A 19,097-nucleotide genomic window follows, 5' to 3' on the forward strand; every position below is an offset into this window, starting at 1 on the left:
GTTACCCCTCTACTGAACACAGGAAAATAGTATCTAAGCAAGCTTAACTCTAGTTTTAACATCATGTCAATATTTACTCATAAAGATCAAAAGAAAAATTATTTTATAAAACAGAAAACAAAAATCTTGTTTGCAGCTTATTTTTTTCCATAACCAGAGCCATTAACTACTTTTTTCCTAGCATTTTTCCTAATGGCAAGCAAATATGAAACTGACAGAAAAGCCCTAATCAGGATGAAAAATACTAAAACCAGTCATCTCATCTTTATTTCCCATTTCTAAAAATATCCTTACATCTTTCAGAAATGGCATCAAAGAAAAGCCTGATACCTATAGGTTTAGTAGAAATGCTACAAAAATTTGTAAAGATTCTCTATATCTCATCTTAAATTCACAGACTAGATTTGAAGAGGTTAAATACGTGAATTACTGGATAAACTTTTCCGCAGTTTGCCTTTCCCATAATGCTAAAATCCAGCTTTTTAATAGTCTAGAAGCTTGCTTTTTTAATACTGAGAAAAGCCTCTATGAATCCGTTTAACGTATTTATTTCTTTTCATCTATTCAGTGCCACTGGGCGTAACATGTAATGCAATGCATGTTGATATTTTGCAAAGCACCACATGACTCACTGTACTCTAATACACTCTATTAATCCTGTTTGGACAGCTGTGTCTGTGCATTTGTTAGCTGTGTGTTAATTGTTCCATCTTTTTTTCTTCTGTTTTATTCTTTGATTTATCTCTATGGCAAACTATTCAGGAATTTCATTTGTTAGCCTTTTTTTTTTTAAAAAGTGAGTTTTGCCATTAATTTGTTTTCTATGTAACAACAATTGCACCCAGCATACACACTTTTCTCTACAGAATCAGTTTATATTACTAGGACTGTTAATCTCGCAGTGCATAACCAATGAGTTTTTCAAATGGCAAATGCAATGAGAGTTAGTCATAGTACATGCATTATTATTTTTAAACAGTAGTGTTTGCACAGGGGTGTTGTTCTGCTCTAAGTGTTAAATAATATTATTTCGCAAGTCTCTATCATTCACTCTGGATTTTAGGAGTGGATTAAATATTACATTTCTTCTTTTGAATTTTCACTTAGGCCATTATTTAGATACAAGACCACCAATATATAGAAGGGACACTATTTTGTCATCTTAAATACAGAGGGTATAAACTTTTTTTTTAATTTTTAAAGGTACGATTTGCCAGTTATTTTAGGCGGCAATTCTGTACACAATTTACTGTTGACATCCTTGTTCCTCCATGAAATGTCACTGAACCTAATGAAACTCGGGGCAAGAACAGATCTGTAAGTACCTGTTTTTAGGAATCAGCTCATTAAATGAAATTTTAAATTCAGAACAATATAATCAGGTAAGAATTGCACAAAATTATTTAGCAAAACCTACAAAAATCTGATTTTCACACTGCTATTAAAAAGCCCCAGCGTGTGGGATCTTTAACATTTTTAAACAGACTTTTACACTCAAGGCATTAACTCACAGCCACATCCATTTAAAGGCATATGCTTTCATAGGCAACAGCATCTGATGAAGTAGGTTGGTACCTATGAAAGCTTATGCCTCTCTGAATGAGCTGGTCTCTAAGGCTACTGGCTACATATTACAAATATTATACAACTAGCTGGTTAACCATGCAATAAATTTAGACCAGTCACACATGCAAAGTAATCATCACATGATAAAAATAACTATCCAGCTATAAAAAGAGTCAACCAGCTATAAAGTTATTGCTTTAAAATATGTTACAACTTTATAGCGGGTCTATCCAGCTTTAATCTGAACGTGTAGCAGGGCCCTAGGGTGCCACACTACCCAGCTTCCTACCATCTACTTATGAAATGTATGCAAACCCATATAAAAGACAACAATTTATTTACATAGAACGCAAGAACTGTTATTTTTAAATGGACATGAAATTAGTGCCTATACTAATGAGCAGTTTTCAAATGTATTTTTCTTTATCTTATAATTTGTTTAGAGAGGTGGAAAGAGAGGTAGTTAGCTGTGTTAGTCTGAAGTCAGACAGAATGTAGCGTAGGATGGCACCTGTGCTAACTGCTTCAGAGAGGCATGAGCTTTTGTAGCCAACAACCTACTTGGTCAGCCTACTAAAAATGGACACAAAAATAATTTATTTAGAAAATTAGTGACTTCCAATTTAGAAAAGGAATATATTTTCTAGATAGACACTTATATTTAATGTACCAAAATATGTAATCTGGTATGTCTGCATGAAAATCACATTGCAGTGGGACTGATTACATTTCAGCAAAATGAACATCAAAGGAAAGTAAGACTTGGAAGACATATTTATAGTAACTGTAAGTTATTTAATAAATAGACAAACTGTAACTTTTCCTAGGTCGTTTCATTTATACAACTGCTTCACAATGTAGAACAACACAGATCAGGGTTTTTTTGAATATTCAACTTACCCAGGGTTCTTGACATCACTGGCAAAGCAGAGCTGAGCACTAATATTGAGACACAGTTTCCAATGATCTGTTTTGAACAAAAGAGCATTCCTCCCATCAATATAGGATTTTTGTTAAAAGCAAACATTTTTCCTGATTTCACATTTTCCATTTTGATGTCAGTTCCTTAAAGATTCATTCTGCAAAGTGGACTTAATATAATTTTTGTTTAGATTATATAAACTTAACTTGAGCTTGCTTCTACCACATATCTCCAGTTTCCTTCTGAGATGAACTGGTATGTGGCTAGTTTTGCCTGCTCTTACCAAGATTTTCTTTTAAAAAGGTGACTTCATAAACTTAAAGAAGCTACCATGCATTTGACAATGTAAGTCCCAGTCATGCAACCACTTGTGTTTGCATCATTCCATTGGCTTTATTGGGATGACTGATAAGTAAAATTAAGCATGTTATAACTACTTGCAAGATTAAAGTTTTATTTTTATACAATTATGAAAAACTAAAAACTGTTTCTCTTCTACCTGCATCAATATTGGCAAATGTAAAGATTTTTTAAAATCATAACAATGTTAGTTTTGTCTGCAATTTTAGTAAAATTTCAACAAGAAATAGTTAAAGCTATATTTACTATCAAATAAAAGACAAGTCTATTCAATTCTAATTCTAGTATTAACAAGAAAAGAAGGTGAATTAAAGATATCAACGTATTTGTCATTGACACATTTTGTTCCTATTTTTCCTCAACTATTCCTGAGATACTGAAAGATGTGCAGACACAAAGACAATTTCAACCCAGTTTCCAATGCTACATAAAGTAAGGAAAGGCATGGAATAGCCTTAGCAAATATCTTGTATCATAAAATCAATGTGTTTAGACACTACTACTTTCATGTTTTTAATCATGAAATTCATGTAAATTATGTGATTCAATCATGTAAATTATGGAGGATTATTTAATTATTTAAATACTCCCTCTGCCCCTTGCTTATAGATTGCTCCCTCTTGTCAGTTTGTGGGAATATTTTGTCAAAAAATGTATGCATGTGCCTCAGCATTAGGTAACAGCATTTGTTAATTCTGAAGCCAATGCCAAATTGTGGAAAAAGTCAAATTAGCCTCAGACTGCAAAACGTTGCTGAATAGACCTCCTCAGTCTTACTTTAATTATTCAAATTTGAATTACTTTGTCTGTATTACTTGTAGCAACCAAGTTCTTCAGATTTCAAATAAGCTCCCTGAAGTACAGTTAGCACAATCAAAGTTACTCATTAGCAATACGTTTCCTTTGAAAAAAGTCCTTTCACTAGCTTTTTCTATAGCTAGTTAACAAGCTCCACTATTCCAGGCTTTTTACAAGTGAATGGATGCCATCCAAACTAAACAGAGCACATCCTTTTTCCCACTCATTCAGCATTTTGAAAATCTTCCAGTTTGTGTTTACGCAGCTTACAAACAAATACTGATCACTGCAAATGAGCCATTCAGGGCAATTACTAACTAAAAGAGTCAGTTTGTCTTGGGTGGCAAAAAAGGGGGGCCATCACCACCTCAGATTTTACCTTACCTTTGTCATAGTCGTGTCATCCTTCCTGGGAGTGAAATTTTCAAAAAAGCGAAGACTGTAGAAGCCGACGACAGAGGACACCATAAGATAGCTGTGAGAATCAAGGAAAAAAGAACCTCCAAGGAATGCAAGTTTCACTCAAGTTCTCAGCAGCCTCCTAAAAGTCTTAAGAACCAAAGAAAAAAAACAAAAACACTTCGAGTGCTTGAGAAGGACTGACCTGTCTCTTTCTTCTTTCCAGGCAAGTGTCTTAGTAAATTACCAGTGTCCCAGAAAACTAGACAGAATACTTGTTAACAGACAGCATACTTAAAGAAAGGATACAAAATCAAAATGATTTCAAGTGCTGCTCCCACAAAACCAAAAGTGGATAAAGAAGCATTTCCTATCCCAGGCCCCTATGAGAGAAAAAAACCAAAAAAAAAACCTTTGCATAAATTAATCATACACGCACATTAAGTGTTCAGAAAGTTAACTTCTGTCCTTACCAAGGATCTGAGATTTTTGGATTAAAGATATACTGTAAAATAAAATATTTCCATGATTCAAGTATAGAAATTCAGGGTAACTTCAAATTTAGTTTTACATTCTACCTATCTAAATTAAACAGGCTCAATTTCAAAATCTGAGTAAAATGTTTTACAATAGGAAAATATAAAATTGAGTTTTCCAACATTATTATTCACATCGCATGTAATTTATAAGCATATGCCACAGTACTTTGGATGCTGAATCTAAAATCTCCAAGTCACTCTTTTTTCAGTGCATGTATTATTACTAATGGAACAGCAGCTTGCACTAAATGGCTTCATATAGTTGTGCAAATATGTGATATGACTGTACTCATATAGGCTAAATCATTAATAAGCTAGAAAAAATGTTGTAATGGCATTAATTGGGACAATCTAACAATGTGAAGGCTGCTTTTTTCTTGAAATAAAATACTTTAAAAATATTAAAGTTTATTTGCAAAATAAAAAATAGAGATATGAAAACACCAAAAGATAATAAGGATCTTTTGTACCATTTTGAAATAATTTGCTTATAAAAATATATTAATTCTGTTCCACTTAAAAATGGAAGCACTGAGAAAATATATGCCCTTTAATTCTGATGGTGCTCTCATTTACCTACTTTGTTAATTACTACTGTATCAACATAAGCCTGATCTTCCTAAGAGATAAATGAAGCTACTAAGTGCGAGTAAAATTAGACATAAGCTAGCACATTTGCAGGACTAAACCCATAGAATCAGACTCAGGTGTTAAACACACTTTTTAAAGCTATTAAATTGAAGCCTCTTGCTGGTGCTTTTTCAAAACTTCTAGTGAACATATAACTGATGTTTGCAAAAAAAAAATCAAAGTTTACTTTACCCCTGATCCCTTTGGCATTGCAGTCTCATCGACCAACAGGCGAAGAATGTTGCAAGCAACCAAGAGGACTGATAAGGACTATAAAGAAGTAGAGACATTCTGTCAATTCTAAGGTTTTAACACTTAAACAATGTAAATGTTTAAACATAATGAAATCTGGTGGCAATAAAACTTTTATCTTTGCGGGAAAAAAATCTCAAGAAGGGATTGTTGGTTCTCATATTTTCTTGGTTATCACCTCCATTACTCAAAACCATTAAAATTATCCCCCAAACAACTATTATACACAAGGAAAAAAAGACAGTAAAATTCTTACCGTTACAAAGAGTAGCAGTATCATAACAGCTGGATACACTAAATTCCTCTCCCATGCAGAAGCTTTTTTCCGTCGCTCTTTTCAAAGAGGGGAAAAAGGAGGCTTAGTACCTTATACTAGTTGTCTTCAGTGGCAAAAAAAATATGTTATTGCTTTTTATAATGGGCTTATTTTGTAGATTTTAATTGTAGGTAACCTTCTACATCAACTTGAGTGAAAGGGGTACTAACTAGCTGGTATCTTCTTGGTATGGTGCAATTCTGCAGTTTTAAATTGTACCATAAATTATTTTTTTACCACACACTTTGACATACTCTTGAACACATAACACTTAGATGATTCCATATCATGCTGGTTTAGGGTTAGTCAACATATATAACTATACTCATTGTAATAGGTATTAGATATCACTATGGAGTCTAAAAACCCACTTTTACTTACCACTTTGATATTTAGCATAAGGTATTTTCCTAACCTTGGGTTGGTAACAACTGCTGCAGTGTCTTGAATATCGTGAGCTAAGCTAATAAATAGGAGATGCACCGATATATCTGGTATATTGCATCGGCACCGATAAAAGGAAAATTAACATAAATCGGCAATTGGCTTTTTTTGGCTGGTGTAGCCGATAATGTTACTAATAAATGTCACATGCGTACGCACAGCCACCGCATGCACACGGCCAGGAATGCAGCCCGGCAGCTTAGAGAGTAACGTCCAGCTGGTAAGTCGGGGGGGGGTCCAGAGGGCACAGCGGGGTAGGGAGTGGAGGTGGCTCCCCACTGCTGCACGCACCCCTGGTGGTGGCGGCATAGGGGGCATGTGCCGCACCCCCCCCAGATTTGTGAGAGGCAAGGGCAAGTTGCCCGCTGCGGGCTCAGGGTCAGGGGCTACGCCAGCCTCTTCCCAGCAGGAGGACTGGACAAGAACTGTGCTCGGGGCAGGCAGCAAGAGTGCTGGGAGAGGTAGCTACAGTGTGGGCTACAGCCACCCCAAATTTCCCCCATAGGCACCCCACCCAGCACTGCTGCCACCTGCCCCGAGCACAGCCTTGACCCAGCCCCAGCCTCAGCCCCACCACCGGGAAGAGGCCAGCACAGCCCCTGGCCCAAAGTCTGCAGCGGGCAGCCCACCTTTGCCCCATGCACAAATCCAGAGGGCACATGCCCCGCCCCCCATGCTACCCTCAGGGGAGGTTCCATCCCATGCCCTGCCCCACCCTAGCCCATTCTCTCCATAACTGTGGGGGCCTCGATCTGTCCCGTCCCCCCCCCTTCCCTCTCCCATGCCTGTTGCCCCGCACAGACTTACCAGCCAGATGCCGCTCTCCAAGTTGATGGGCTGAATATCAGCCATCATATCGGTATCGGCCGATATGGCTGGCCAATAACTGGCCATCGGTATGGGCCAAAAAATTTCTTTAGTGCTGCATCCCTACTATTAAATGTCATTTTTAAGTGGCAACCGTTGTATATAAAAGAAACAACAAAGACATAAAACTGCAGTTTATCTTTAAAATGCCAAGTGTCCTAATTACATAGTAGAAAAGCCTCAAATCGCTCATTAAAAAAATACCAGGAAGAAAAGTATTGCTTCAGTCTTGCCAAATGATCAAAAATCATGCAATTGGTGTATTAAAGGCAGTGGTGAACCACATTTATTTTTTTCATCTAATTTACATGAGGCCATTTCTGCATTAGGAACAGTATTTTAATACAACTTTCTTCAGAAACAAAAAGCAAATCCAAAGATGCTCATCACACAATGTCCAATTTTTTTTAAATGCTTTGCTAATAAAATGCAATGTTGGTATGTTGTTCATCTGTAAGACTGAATGCACAAGGTACAGAATTACAATGATAAATTTATATCAGTCAACTGCAAGGTATTTTGGCACATTTCATATATTTTGGCTATTTTATAACAAGTTTCACAGACACACTACTAACCAAACCCATACCTAGCTTTGTTTTTGTGCTCTTCACATTTTCAAGTTCCCATTCCAGCTCTGTTGTACTGTACTCCACAGCAGAAGATAAACCTAATCAAAAGAAAGATATAGGGGTTACTTTGGTTTATGTTTTTGAGAGACCACTAAAACTAATCCCACAAGATATATTATGAAAACAGTTTTTAGTACACTTATTATAGCAACAATACTTTTCCTTAGACCAGTGACAAATGGTTCTTTGGAGAGCTGCAGATAACAAATACAAGTCTGACTGGGGATCTTCTTGCTCTCTTTATCAAAAGAAGTCCTCCATACCAAAGTGTCCCATGAGGAACCTGATGGGGTTCCTCTAAGCAATGTGTGAAAGACATGAGGATAAGGAGATGGTGTTACAGAGAGATTCAAGACAAGAAACAATCTGACAATGCATGGCAAGGACCATATCTGTTGTCTCAATACCCATGACAGCGATTCCCAAATGGGGTCGCAACATCAGCGGATGCAGTCACAGGGGTGGGAGGGTGTGGGTTGGGAATATGGGGTCATGCTGAGGAAGTTTGGGAAGCAACGACCTATGCTATATCATGGTGCAAATACTGCAATACATGCTCTGATGGCCTTTCAGAGTATTTAGTAGCGTTCTAAAATTCCATTTAAAGATGATGCATACCAAATGCTTCTAAGACTGACCAAAGCTGTTTCAAGAAGATATAATGGCTTTCTTTTTGCTTTTGTGTGCAATGAACACTGGCAACAGAATAATACCAGGTACCTCACTAGATCATGACAAATTCACACATTCCCTTTTCCCAACAAAACTGCTTTTACAGCTGAGTTCTCTGCATCTCCATGTCATCTATTGTCCACCCAATCTCCAGTTCCAGTTCTTGGCTGTCCTCCTCACTCAGTGACTTCAGCTTCCAAGATGATGACCAGGGATCCGGGATTTCTGTTTCCCACAGGAAAAATTGAGAAAACTGCAGATTTTACCTGTTACCAGAAGAAACCTGGGATTTCTCATTTTACTGGAGAAACCCGCAGATTTTGCAGTTTTGCAAAGAGCTCTCTGCACGCTGGCAGAGTTCCACCCTGCAAGGGCCTGGGAGACAGCAGGAGGAAGGCGGTCAGTCAGGGGGTGCCACATGTATGTATACGCACATAACCACCAGGCAGCCAGGAGAGCAGCTACCGCAGGTAAGTGGGGGTGGGGCAGGGAGGGGAAAGCACTGAGGCCCCCATAGGGAGGAAGGGAGTTGGGCATGGCTGGGTGATACATGGGGCTTGGGGCCACAACGTGCAGCCACAGGGCCCTGGCAGGGAGTAGGATGGGGCTGCAGGCAGCTTGACCAGGGGGCAGGGTGGAGCTCCCTGCCACTGCATGCACTCCCAGGGAGGCAGGGGGGACCTGTGCCCCCCACATGTATACATGGGGTGGGGGTGAGCTGCCTGCTGCGGGCTCAGGCTCCCTGCCCTGCTGCCTTCCCCCAGGGCCTCCACAGCCCAGAGGGTGCAATCCGGCACTGCAGGCAACAGCAGGGGCCACATGGGGAGGCTCGTTGCCGCTCCAAGCCCTGCACTGCCCTGGCAAGACATCTGCTGCCCACATAGCTGCAGCAAAGGGTTCAACCCCACAGCACCACCCCTGCTGCTTCCACACAGGCAGGGGACATGGCAACAGGGCAACAGAGCTTACAGTGGCTAGCAGCTTCCTCACATGGCCTCACTGTTCCCTGCAGCACCAGGTCACACCTGCTGGGCTGCGGAGTCCCTGGGGGAGAGCAGCAGGGCAGAGAGCCCGAGACCACAGTGGGCAACGCATTCCTGTTCCAGCGCTGCCCACAGATCTGGGGGGCACAAGTCCCCCCCCTGCCCCCCAGGAGTACATGCAGTGGCAGAGAGCTGCCTCCCCCCCACCTAAGCCTGGAGTAGGCAAGTAGGGGAGCTGGGCTTCACTCCGCTGCAGCAACCCTCCAGCAGGGATGGAGTTGGGGGGGGGGGGGGGGGGAAGAGGAGTGAGAGGCACCAACAGGAAAATTATCACTTTCCTAGACCTGCTGGCAACACACATACCAGTGCAGCCCAGTATGCCATTAGCCTTCTTGGCAACAAGAACACACTGTTGGCTCATTCAGTTTATTGTCCACTGCAACCCTCAGGTCCTTTTCTGCAGAGCCACTGCCCAGCCAGTCAGTCCCCAGCCTGTACTGGTGCATGGGATTATTCTGTCCTAAGTGCAGGACTTTGCACTTGTCCTTGTTAGATCTCATGAGATTTCTTTTGGCCCAATCCTCCAATTTGTCTAGGTCACTATGAATCCTAGCCCTACCCTCTAGCACACCTACTACTCCCCGCATCTTGGTGTCATCCGCAAACTTGCTGAGGGTGCACTCTATGCCATCTTCCAGATCACTGATGAAACCACTGAACAAAACCAGCCCCAGGACTGACCCCCTGGGGCACTGCAATTGATACCGGCTACTAACTAAACATCAACCCATTGATTACTACCATATGAGCCCAATGCTGCACCCAGTTTTCTATCCACCTTAGAGTCCATTCATCCAGCCCATACGTCCTTAGCTTCCCCGCGAGAATATTGTGGGAGACTATATCAAAAGCCTTGCTAGAAATCAACGTACACCACATCCCGCATCCACAGAGCCAGTCATCTCATCATAGAAGGCAATCAGTTTGGTCAGGCATGACTTGCCCCTGGTGAATCAATACTGACTGTTCCTTGCCCCTGGTGAATCAATGCTGACTGTTTGGGGGAGACCTTGTTTCCCCTAGCGCCCCCCGAGATAACAAGGAATAACGGCCACAAGTTGTTGGAGAGTAGGTTTAGATTAGACATCCGTAGGAACTACTTCACAGTCAGGGAGGCTAGGATCTGGAACCAGCTTCCAAGGGAAGTGGTGCTGGCTCCTACCCTGGGGGCCTTTCAGAAGCAGCTTGATGCCTACCTGGCTGGGGTCACTTGAGCCCAGTTTTCTTCCTGCCCAGGCAGGGGGTCAGACTTGAAGATCTACAAGGTCCCTTCCGACCCGACTTCTATGATTAATCACCTTCTCCAAGTGCTTAGAAATGGATTCCTTGAGGATCTGCTCCATGATTTTTCCAGGGACTGAGGTGTAGTTCCCCAACTGGTCTGTAGTTCCCTGAATCCTCCTTTTTACCTTTCTTAAATATGGGCACTATGTTTTCCCTTTTCCAATCACCCGAGACTTCTCCCGATTGCCATGAGTTTTCAAGGATGATGGCCAATGGCTCTGCAATCACATCAGCCACCTCCCTAAACACCCTTGACTATTAAAATGTTCACCTTATCAAAATCCCTCTGCTTGCCCATCCCAAAATCTACTTCCCCCAAATCCCTCTAGTAGCCCATCCCATCTCCTAATTGTGTGTGTCCACACTCATCTCTTCTTTGACAACTTTCAACTTTTCACTCTTCTCTGGCTCCTGTCCTGTCCTGCCACACCTCAATCATGCTTTTGTCTATCCCATCTTAAAAATCCTTCTTTACTCTATTTGCCCCTCCAACTGCCCCATCTACTTCAGCTCTGAAGCCTCTTACAACTGCTGTCTGCAGTTTCTCTCTTCAAACTCCACCCTGACCTTCTCTGATGCAGCTTCTACTCCTTGAGCTTATTCCATTGAAACTGCTCTTGTCAAAAGTCTCTCAGAAGCAAAACTCCATCCCTCCTTCCTGACAGCTAATTTCAATGCTGCCAACCTTGCTCTTCTTGATATCATGTCTCTTCCTGGTTTCTGTTATTATCTTCTCCTGGTTCTCCTCCTGCCTTTAAGTATTCCTTCAGCATCGTCTTTAGAGGATCCTCCTCATTTCTTTTCCAAATTTCTGTGAAGGTTATGTAGAGTTCTTCTCTTTGACCCTTCTCTTCTACATTTTATTTCTGAATAATCTCATCTGTATGTTAACTACTGATAGGTTTGGTGTAGAGGTAGATGCATCTCCTTTTGCCAAACTGAAAACTTTGATCCAGCACCACTAACAGAAATCTAACTTGGCCAACATGTAGTTCTTATTCTTCTCCTCCCAACTTTTCTCAATCTGGTCCTTTCTTGACCTCTGCCTGTCATAGGCCCAAAACATTAGCCTGCATCATCTTCAACTCTGATCCCCAAGTCATCACATCCAGCCTCGCAAATTCTTTCTGCATAGTCTGTTCTTCCACACAACTAAACCTCTTGTCTAAGTTATCAAACTGCATGTTGAATATTTGCCTCACTTCATTTCTCTAGCCCTATCAAACACAATCTTGCTCTTCTTATATGCATTCACTATGCTGCAAACAAAGACCATTGCAGGCTATTGTTTTTTCCATAGCATGTCTCTATTTCCATCCTTCTATTCCCTCCCATTGCTCTACTGCATCAAGCATAAGCTATTTTTCAGTTTCAATACCCATCATGACCTATTTTCCCCCCCACCTTTATCTCCCATGCACTATCAAAATGTGAACTCCCGTTTCCAATTAGCCAATGAGGCCACTCTCAGACACTTAAAAGTTTTCAAACTAGAACCTTTGTGCTTTCCTCAGGCACTGTCGCTTGCACTCGGAAGGAGCTATCCAAAAATAAATACCTCCTTGAAATTTTTTGCCACAATAAGTACAAAAACTAAACAGTGCTTAGGCAATGGTGTACTAAAACCATTGCCTATCATGTGAACAAATCTTGTTCCGTTGTTTCCTTGTAATCTACAACTATCTGCGTGTCTGTTGTCTTAGACTTATAGAATAAGTTCTTTGAGAAAGATTTTTTTTGTTGAGTTTCTATAGCACCTAGTAAAGCAAGGCTTGTAAGGTAATATGGTAACAAAACACAATTACCAGAGACAGATCTCTAATACACCTTTAATGTTTTGCTATCACATATTGAAGTTGCTATCTTTTTTTGATATGGCTATGTTCTTATGCATTTCAAGCACTACTTTTACTAGGAAAAAGGATTTAATTTTTGTTTTAAATTACCGTGCCTCTTTCTACTGGGTCCAATGCTGGGGTGGCAAAGTCTGCCTGGACTCCACCTTGCTTGCCTCCTCTGGCCCCGAAAGGTCCCACTCCGTTGTCTCACCTCTGCCACACCTTCATGTTATGATTGGATAGGAAGGTTGCACACCACAAGGGTGGGGGAAGGAGGACAATTGGGTATTAGACCCTTGTCTGGGCTGAGGCCCCTTGGCCTTCACCCACTTTACTCTGGCTGGACCCCTCCACCTGAGGTCCACTGTCTCAGGACCATAGACTCTTGGGTCCCAGTTCCAGCCCCACCCTCATGAGGTCTGGGCCCCTCAGCCTCTGGTCTTGCCCTTGCAAGCTCTGGGCTTGCACCCCCAGTCTTTGCTGTCCAACACCAGTCCTTCTGCTCACAGCAGTGCTAGACCCTTTGAAGGGTCTAGGACAAGAGTGGTCAATTATTTGGGCCCAAAGGCCACATAGGGAATTTTGATGAGCCGTTGTGGGCTGGGTCAACACCCCCCCATTCCCCCCCAATAACTCACCAAAACTCCCTATGGGGCTTTGGGTGGGTGGGGAGCAGTGTTTGAGAGAGGGACAGGCATACCCTGCCCTGTAGACAGGGCGAGTGATGTGTGGAGGGGGTGTGCGAGCATGTGTGTGGGGGGCTGCCTGGGAACCAGTGGGTGGGGTGAGGGGAGGGAGGGGGAAGCAGGGGACGCGTGCAGCAGAACTCACTCAGTCAGTGGCTGTCAGGCAGTTCCTGCCCAGCCCATGGAGCTCCAGCTCTAGCTCCTGGCTGCCTTCCACCTACTCCACTTCCCACCCCCTCCCTCGCCCCCACCCATCCAGACAGGCACGGCAGGGACTGAGGCAGAAGCAGGGGCAGGGGCAGCAGCTGCAGCTGAGAGGAACAGAACTCTGCAGGGACAGACTCTCTCCCTTGCTTCAGGTCCTAGGATTATCCATCTCAATCTGGGTCACCAGACCCACTACTTCCTCCCGCGGCCTATCAATCCCTGACCACACCCAAGACAGGTGGCCATTTTATGCAAGGGCCTTCTCTCACTATCAGTTTGCTCAGGAGGCTGGAGCCAGCCAGCTGATCCTTGGCTTCCTCTCTCCTTCAGTAGTGGGGTAGAGGACCCATTATACTCTTTCATACAAAATTTTGTTGCTGTAACATAACTCTTCCTTAGAGAGAGGAAAAGCTGATGCTGAAGTTATGCAAGCATTACCAACTCCCACTGACAGTAAGCAAGATGTATAAAAAGTTTGTTTCCTCCACCCCCTCCCTAAATCTCTTCATTTTAATCTACATTCTCTGTAAGGTCGGATGGCACCTTAGGGCACGTATACACGTGCTCCGGGAGTTGGGGCAGCGGGGGGGAAGTGCTTTAATTAAGAGCGGCTCCAAGAGCTGGTCTAATTAAAGCACTCGGAGCGTGTCATGCATCAGTGTCCCCGCACTGAAAAATGGCAGCAGGGGCACTTTAGCTAAAGCTCATCAGCTTTAGTTAAAGTGCCCCCACCGCCATTTTTCAGTGCAGGGATGCTGATACACGACACACTGGAGTCTGCTACGCATGATCCGGGGACAACAGGGCAGACCCTACAGTGAGAGACTGCGGGACCTGAACCTATTCAGCCTCCACAAGAGAAGGCTGAGGGGGGACCTGGTGACCGTCTATAAACTCACTAGGGGGAACCAGAAGGGTTTGGGGGAGACGCTGTTTCCCCTAGCCCCTGCTGGCATAACAAGGAGTAATGGGCACAAGTTGATGGAGAGGAGGTACAGATTGGACATCCGAAAAAACTACTTCACAGTTAGGGCGGCTAGGAGCTGGAACCAACTTCCAAGGGAGGTGGTGCTGGCCCCTACCCTGGGGATCTTTAAGAAGAGGCTGGATACCTACCTGGCTGGACTCATTTGAGTCCCGTTTTTTGTTTTTAGGGTTCTTTTGTTGTTCTCCCGCCCTGGCGGGGGGTCGGGCTAGAAGATCTATTAGGTCCCTTCCGACCCTAAAACTATGAAACTATGCTAGAGCACAGTAATTACCATGCTCCAGCAGACGCACTGTAATTACAGTATGTTGCAGCAGCCTTGCTGCACATGTACAGGCGCCCTTAAAGACTAATTTGTTCAGATGCCTTTCTGAACAAACTAGGTCTTTAAAAGGCCACCCTGCCTTGCCTTCTGCCTGACTTCAGACTCACACAGCTAACTACTTTCTAAATTCTGTGAAGATTAGTGTTCATTTCTCAATTTTTTTGGAAGTTAATCAGAACAAGTTCTTTTTATTTATTGCAGTAGTTAGTCATTTTAAATTAGAAATTATATTAAGTAACTGTAATTCTAAAAGCATTTTAATTGCTGTATTATTTCAATGCTGGTTTGCAACTTTACTTGATGGTCCATAGTGCCTTCTGGTCCTATGCTCCTTTGTTTAACCATCATGTTAATATTTTACAAAATATCTGACTGATAACTCAAATACTCACAGGGTGAAATCCTGGCTACAATTAAGTCACTGGAAAGCCTCTCACTGACTTTAATGACGTTTCACCCTTACATTTCTGTACATAAATAAAGTCAACATTTAGTTATTTTTTATTCATAATAAGCTTCTAGATTGGAGAAAAGCTCTGTTCAGGAGCTAAATATTTTTATTTTAATATAGACTGTAAGGTCTTGAGACAGCTTCCACTGACATCAATGGGAACCTTTCCAATGACGTCAATAGCAACTGCATTAGGACCTTAATATCTAACACCAACAGAGATCCAGAGTCTTCCACATAACACAGCTCTTGTAGTTTTATTTAAAACTGACAGCAACTTGCTGTACAAAAGATATTTTTACGAGAGAAAGGGAGAGAGTCAGGGAAGATTTTAGATCAGTCAAAATGGTATTTGAAAAGGATGTAGCTAAATGCTTAAAACTCTAACGTATTAAACTTTATTTCAAGCATGCACAAAGTTCAATGTCAGCATTGTCTAGCCAATAAATCAAATTGGTAGACGAAACTTGTTTGGACTAGTAATGAAAACTTAGAAGGGATTCTCCAAGAAAGCCACAAAGCAGCTCATTTAAGGTCAATTTAACGGTATTATTCTGTTTTTCTTCCAGCCCCAACATAAGATTTCAGTACCTCAAAGGAAATTGTAAGAGTATCTATTTGCATTCCCCTAGGTGATTGGCAGTTCAACACCAATTAGTTCAAAATTACACTGTTACTAGCGTGCAATAAAAACAACACCTTTCATCTTTCTTACATAGGTAAGGATACCTTCTGAGCCAATAACTTTGATCAAGTAAGGATTTTTGATCCTACCCCACCCGTCTCTTTGGATTCAGGAAAACTAATAGCTAAAGGCAACTTTTTTTCTTTTAATATAAAAAAGTCCCAGCTTTATTCTTCTGCTGTAGGAGTGATGTGGGTAGTGAAACCTAATATTCTGGAAACACACATTTTCCTAAGCTCAGTATCTCCTCAATACCTTAAACTTTAGGACAGAGAACAGAAATATTAAACCTATACAACTTCCCGTACTGTACAAGTAAATTTTTGTGTGTCTCAGTAAAAATTTATGAAAGAGTTCATTTTCATAATTAAAATGATGTAATGTTATAATGAGATGCTTTTTAAAATATATGAGGATTTATAAAAAATGTAGTCAAATGCAACATAATCCTGAACATCAGTTCTTAACACCAAATGAAATAAATATTTCAGAATACTTTATTGCTACATCACTAGGCTAGGAAGGCTGCTTGTTTCAAATAATCTATTAATTAGGAAAAGTATGTTTAACATTATCACTACTTAAAAGAGTTCTTATACCATGATTATTGCAGTGCATTGTCTTTATTACAGCAAAGGCATCAACACTCAAGAAATCCATGGCCCCTAGCACACATTCAATTCAGTGCTGTGACAAGATCTGATCCCCACTTCCTGCCATGCCACACATGCATGGCAGGAGGAAAACTTTTCAAATCAGGGATCAGACCCCAATTGTGCCATTACTACTTGCCAGTTGAACTAGGAGTGCCTTCAAGTCCATCCTGGCCAATCTGTCAGCTTACCCCTGGGACCCTAACAGAAAAACTGGCTCTGGTGAGGTCTGGGGCCAGATCTGACAATCAGCTGATTGTTGGCCATGGCTGGAACAACGAGTTCAATTTTAGGCTGGCTGGGTCTTAAATGTAACACATTAAATATAACGTGCCAAGGCCCTTAGAGTTATACTCACAAATTACAGATCTTGATGTCCAACAGCCATGAACCACATTTTACAGTCATATAATTATAAGAAGATAGGTTGGATAACATGACAAAATGTGAGCAACTGAACAACTAAAAATGACCTACAAGAATTTTCTTAGGCATCTTGGCTTGGAACCAGAACGGCATACTTTTTAATTAAGTATACCAATAGTAATTCCTTAATAAAAACCACTAACTTTTCATTAAAAAAAATGAAAAAACTTAAACGTTTTATTTTGTTGCTTTGATTTGAAGAACCAATTTCCCAACAGAAAACTTTGTAGAAGTCTTAAACAAAAGCTGCTTCATTTCAGTGAAGACTATATTCTACTTTAGCTTTTAATTGTAAGTAGTAAAAGATACCTCCTTTAGAGTTGAAAGACCAGAACTTCAACAATTTAGCACTTGCCACAGATGCATTTGTTTTAAAAGTACTTTATTAATAATTTACAAAAGGCTTGTACTGTAAAATTTTGTACTGCAAAAAGCTGTTTCAACCAAGTACTATAAAAGTTCTTCACAAATAATTCCCATGCAACTCTTTATATGGTGGTGGCAATGCCACTCACAATGTACAAGACAGGTTCAAATTCCCTCCTTTAGCAATTTTCCAGTTACCAGGAGACTACCCAACCACCAGGTTATAAGTGTCACAACCCAAGGGTGTGATTTTGTGTGCGCGCGCTTCGGCACTGCTAAATTATTTCCTGCCACGAGGAGCTTTCTTTACAGGGTGCATTTCTCAGTTGCAAAGAGAAAACCCTGGTGCAAAGCAGTTCCCGCCACCCACATACAAATTTGTTCCCCACTATTGGCTGTTTCTAAATTATTCCCATGTGGCGGCTAGCAATTGGCTTGCTAGCCGTATAAGAAGCTTGAGCGGTTTCCGCCCAAGTTGGAGAACTCCGAGGAGAACCCCGCAAGGGAGGACTCCACAACCATCTGGAGGAGGAGGGCTTCATGTCTCGTGAAGAACTCTAAGCGCTGCGGAGCCTATCGGACCCAGCGTGCACCTTAAGAAGGCTATAGGGGTCTGATCAACCTCTGGCCTCTCCCCGTCGCCGCCTGATCCCTCGACGAACCCCTTCCCTGCGCGCAAGTTCCACGGAGCCTAGCAAACTTCGTGTGAGTGTATCCAGAGCTCTTCTCCGAGTTGTTTTCTTCGGTTGACACGACGGGCTCGCGTTTTTAGAGCCTTCAGCCGGATTGGGCTAGAGTTCGTGAGTTTAGAACTCTTGTCCGCTTTTCTTCTTTCCTGTCTGTAACTGCAACTCAAGCAAGTTTTCCTGCCTGCACCGCGACCATCTACAGTGTAAATAAAATAATCTTTAATCAACCGCTACGCGTCCATGCCTAATTCTAGTCCGCCGGCCTGCATTCCCCAACCCGCATGCCAGGGTTGCTAGCCACAGCCCGCCGCGCGCCCCCAAGGGCCTCAGACCGCTCCCGGCCCACACATGGCGACGAGGATGGGATCAGGGGAAGGCACGCTGGAGCTAGAATTAGTTAAGAACTGCCCTTGGCGCAGTGGAAAACGCCAAGTGGAAAACTTTATGGAACTGGAGGCGCATATCGCTTACCACCAGGCGGGCGGAACGGGTGAGAGGTTTATCAGCAGACGCCTTTCACTAAAGGGAGAAGAGGGAGCTTCCGAAGACGGAGCCCCGAGAGAGAGGGTAGTGTATTTTCACCCCGCGGCATTCGGGTGTATAATGAGTGATGAGCGGGTCCTGTTCAGGCCCCTCGACACTATGTCCCTCGCCAGAGTCAACCCAGCGGGCGCAGTAAACCCGACCCTCACCCGGGAGTGTGCCCGTTGCCTAAGATGTGCTCGGGAGAGTAAAGAAACGGTGCCAATCGACCGGTTCGCCCCCTTTATGCTGGCGTCTAGATTAAGAGGTCGCGAGCTTCCATCCGAGCTCCGCAAAGATCTGGAGACGGAGGAACGTGCCGCGGATGAGAGGGTGGCCCCACAATACAGGGGGGGAGTGCTAACTGCAACTTTTCGTACTGTAACTGATTTAATGCAAAAGAATTTAAGTCTGAAAGCCCAGCTGCGTATGGCCATTCAAGCGGTCAAAGAAGCGGCTGCGAAAAAGAATCCTGAAACGCCACGCCAAGATGGCGCCGAGCAAGAGGGAGACCGCGTGGAAGAACCGGAAGAGAAGGGT

At 42.5% G+C, this 19,097-nt stretch overlaps 1 protein-coding gene across 3 annotated transcripts in view; it reads right to left on the reverse strand.

Annotated features, from left to right (window-relative positions):
• LMBR1 (limb development membrane protein 1) overlaps positions 1–19,097 on the reverse strand; it is an 88,206-nt gene that overhangs the window by 21,012 nt on the left and 48,097 nt on the right. For all 3 annotated transcript variants that reach the window (XM_025197784.1, XM_025197783.1, XM_025197785.1), the window contains 6 exons: positions 7,683–7,763; positions 5,723–5,799; positions 5,407–5,484; positions 4,355–4,428; positions 4,031–4,121; positions 2,467–2,533 (listed from right to left, as the gene is read on the reverse strand). In XM_025197784.1, the coding sequence (XP_025053569.1) occupies positions 2,467–2,533; positions 4,031–4,121; positions 4,355–4,428; positions 5,407–5,484; positions 5,723–5,799; positions 7,683–7,763 (468 nt within the window). The remainder of the gene's footprint in view (positions 1–2,466; positions 2,534–4,030; positions 4,122–4,354; positions 4,429–5,406; positions 5,485–5,722; positions 5,800–7,682; positions 7,764–19,097) is intronic.

Source organism: Alligator sinensis, unplaced genomic scaffold (genome assembly GCF_000455745.1).
Source record: "Alligator sinensis unplaced genomic scaffold, ASM45574v1 scaffold601_1, whole genome shotgun sequence".
Classification (NCBI taxonomy): domain Eukaryota; kingdom Metazoa; phylum Chordata; order Crocodylia; family Alligatoridae; genus Alligator; species Alligator sinensis.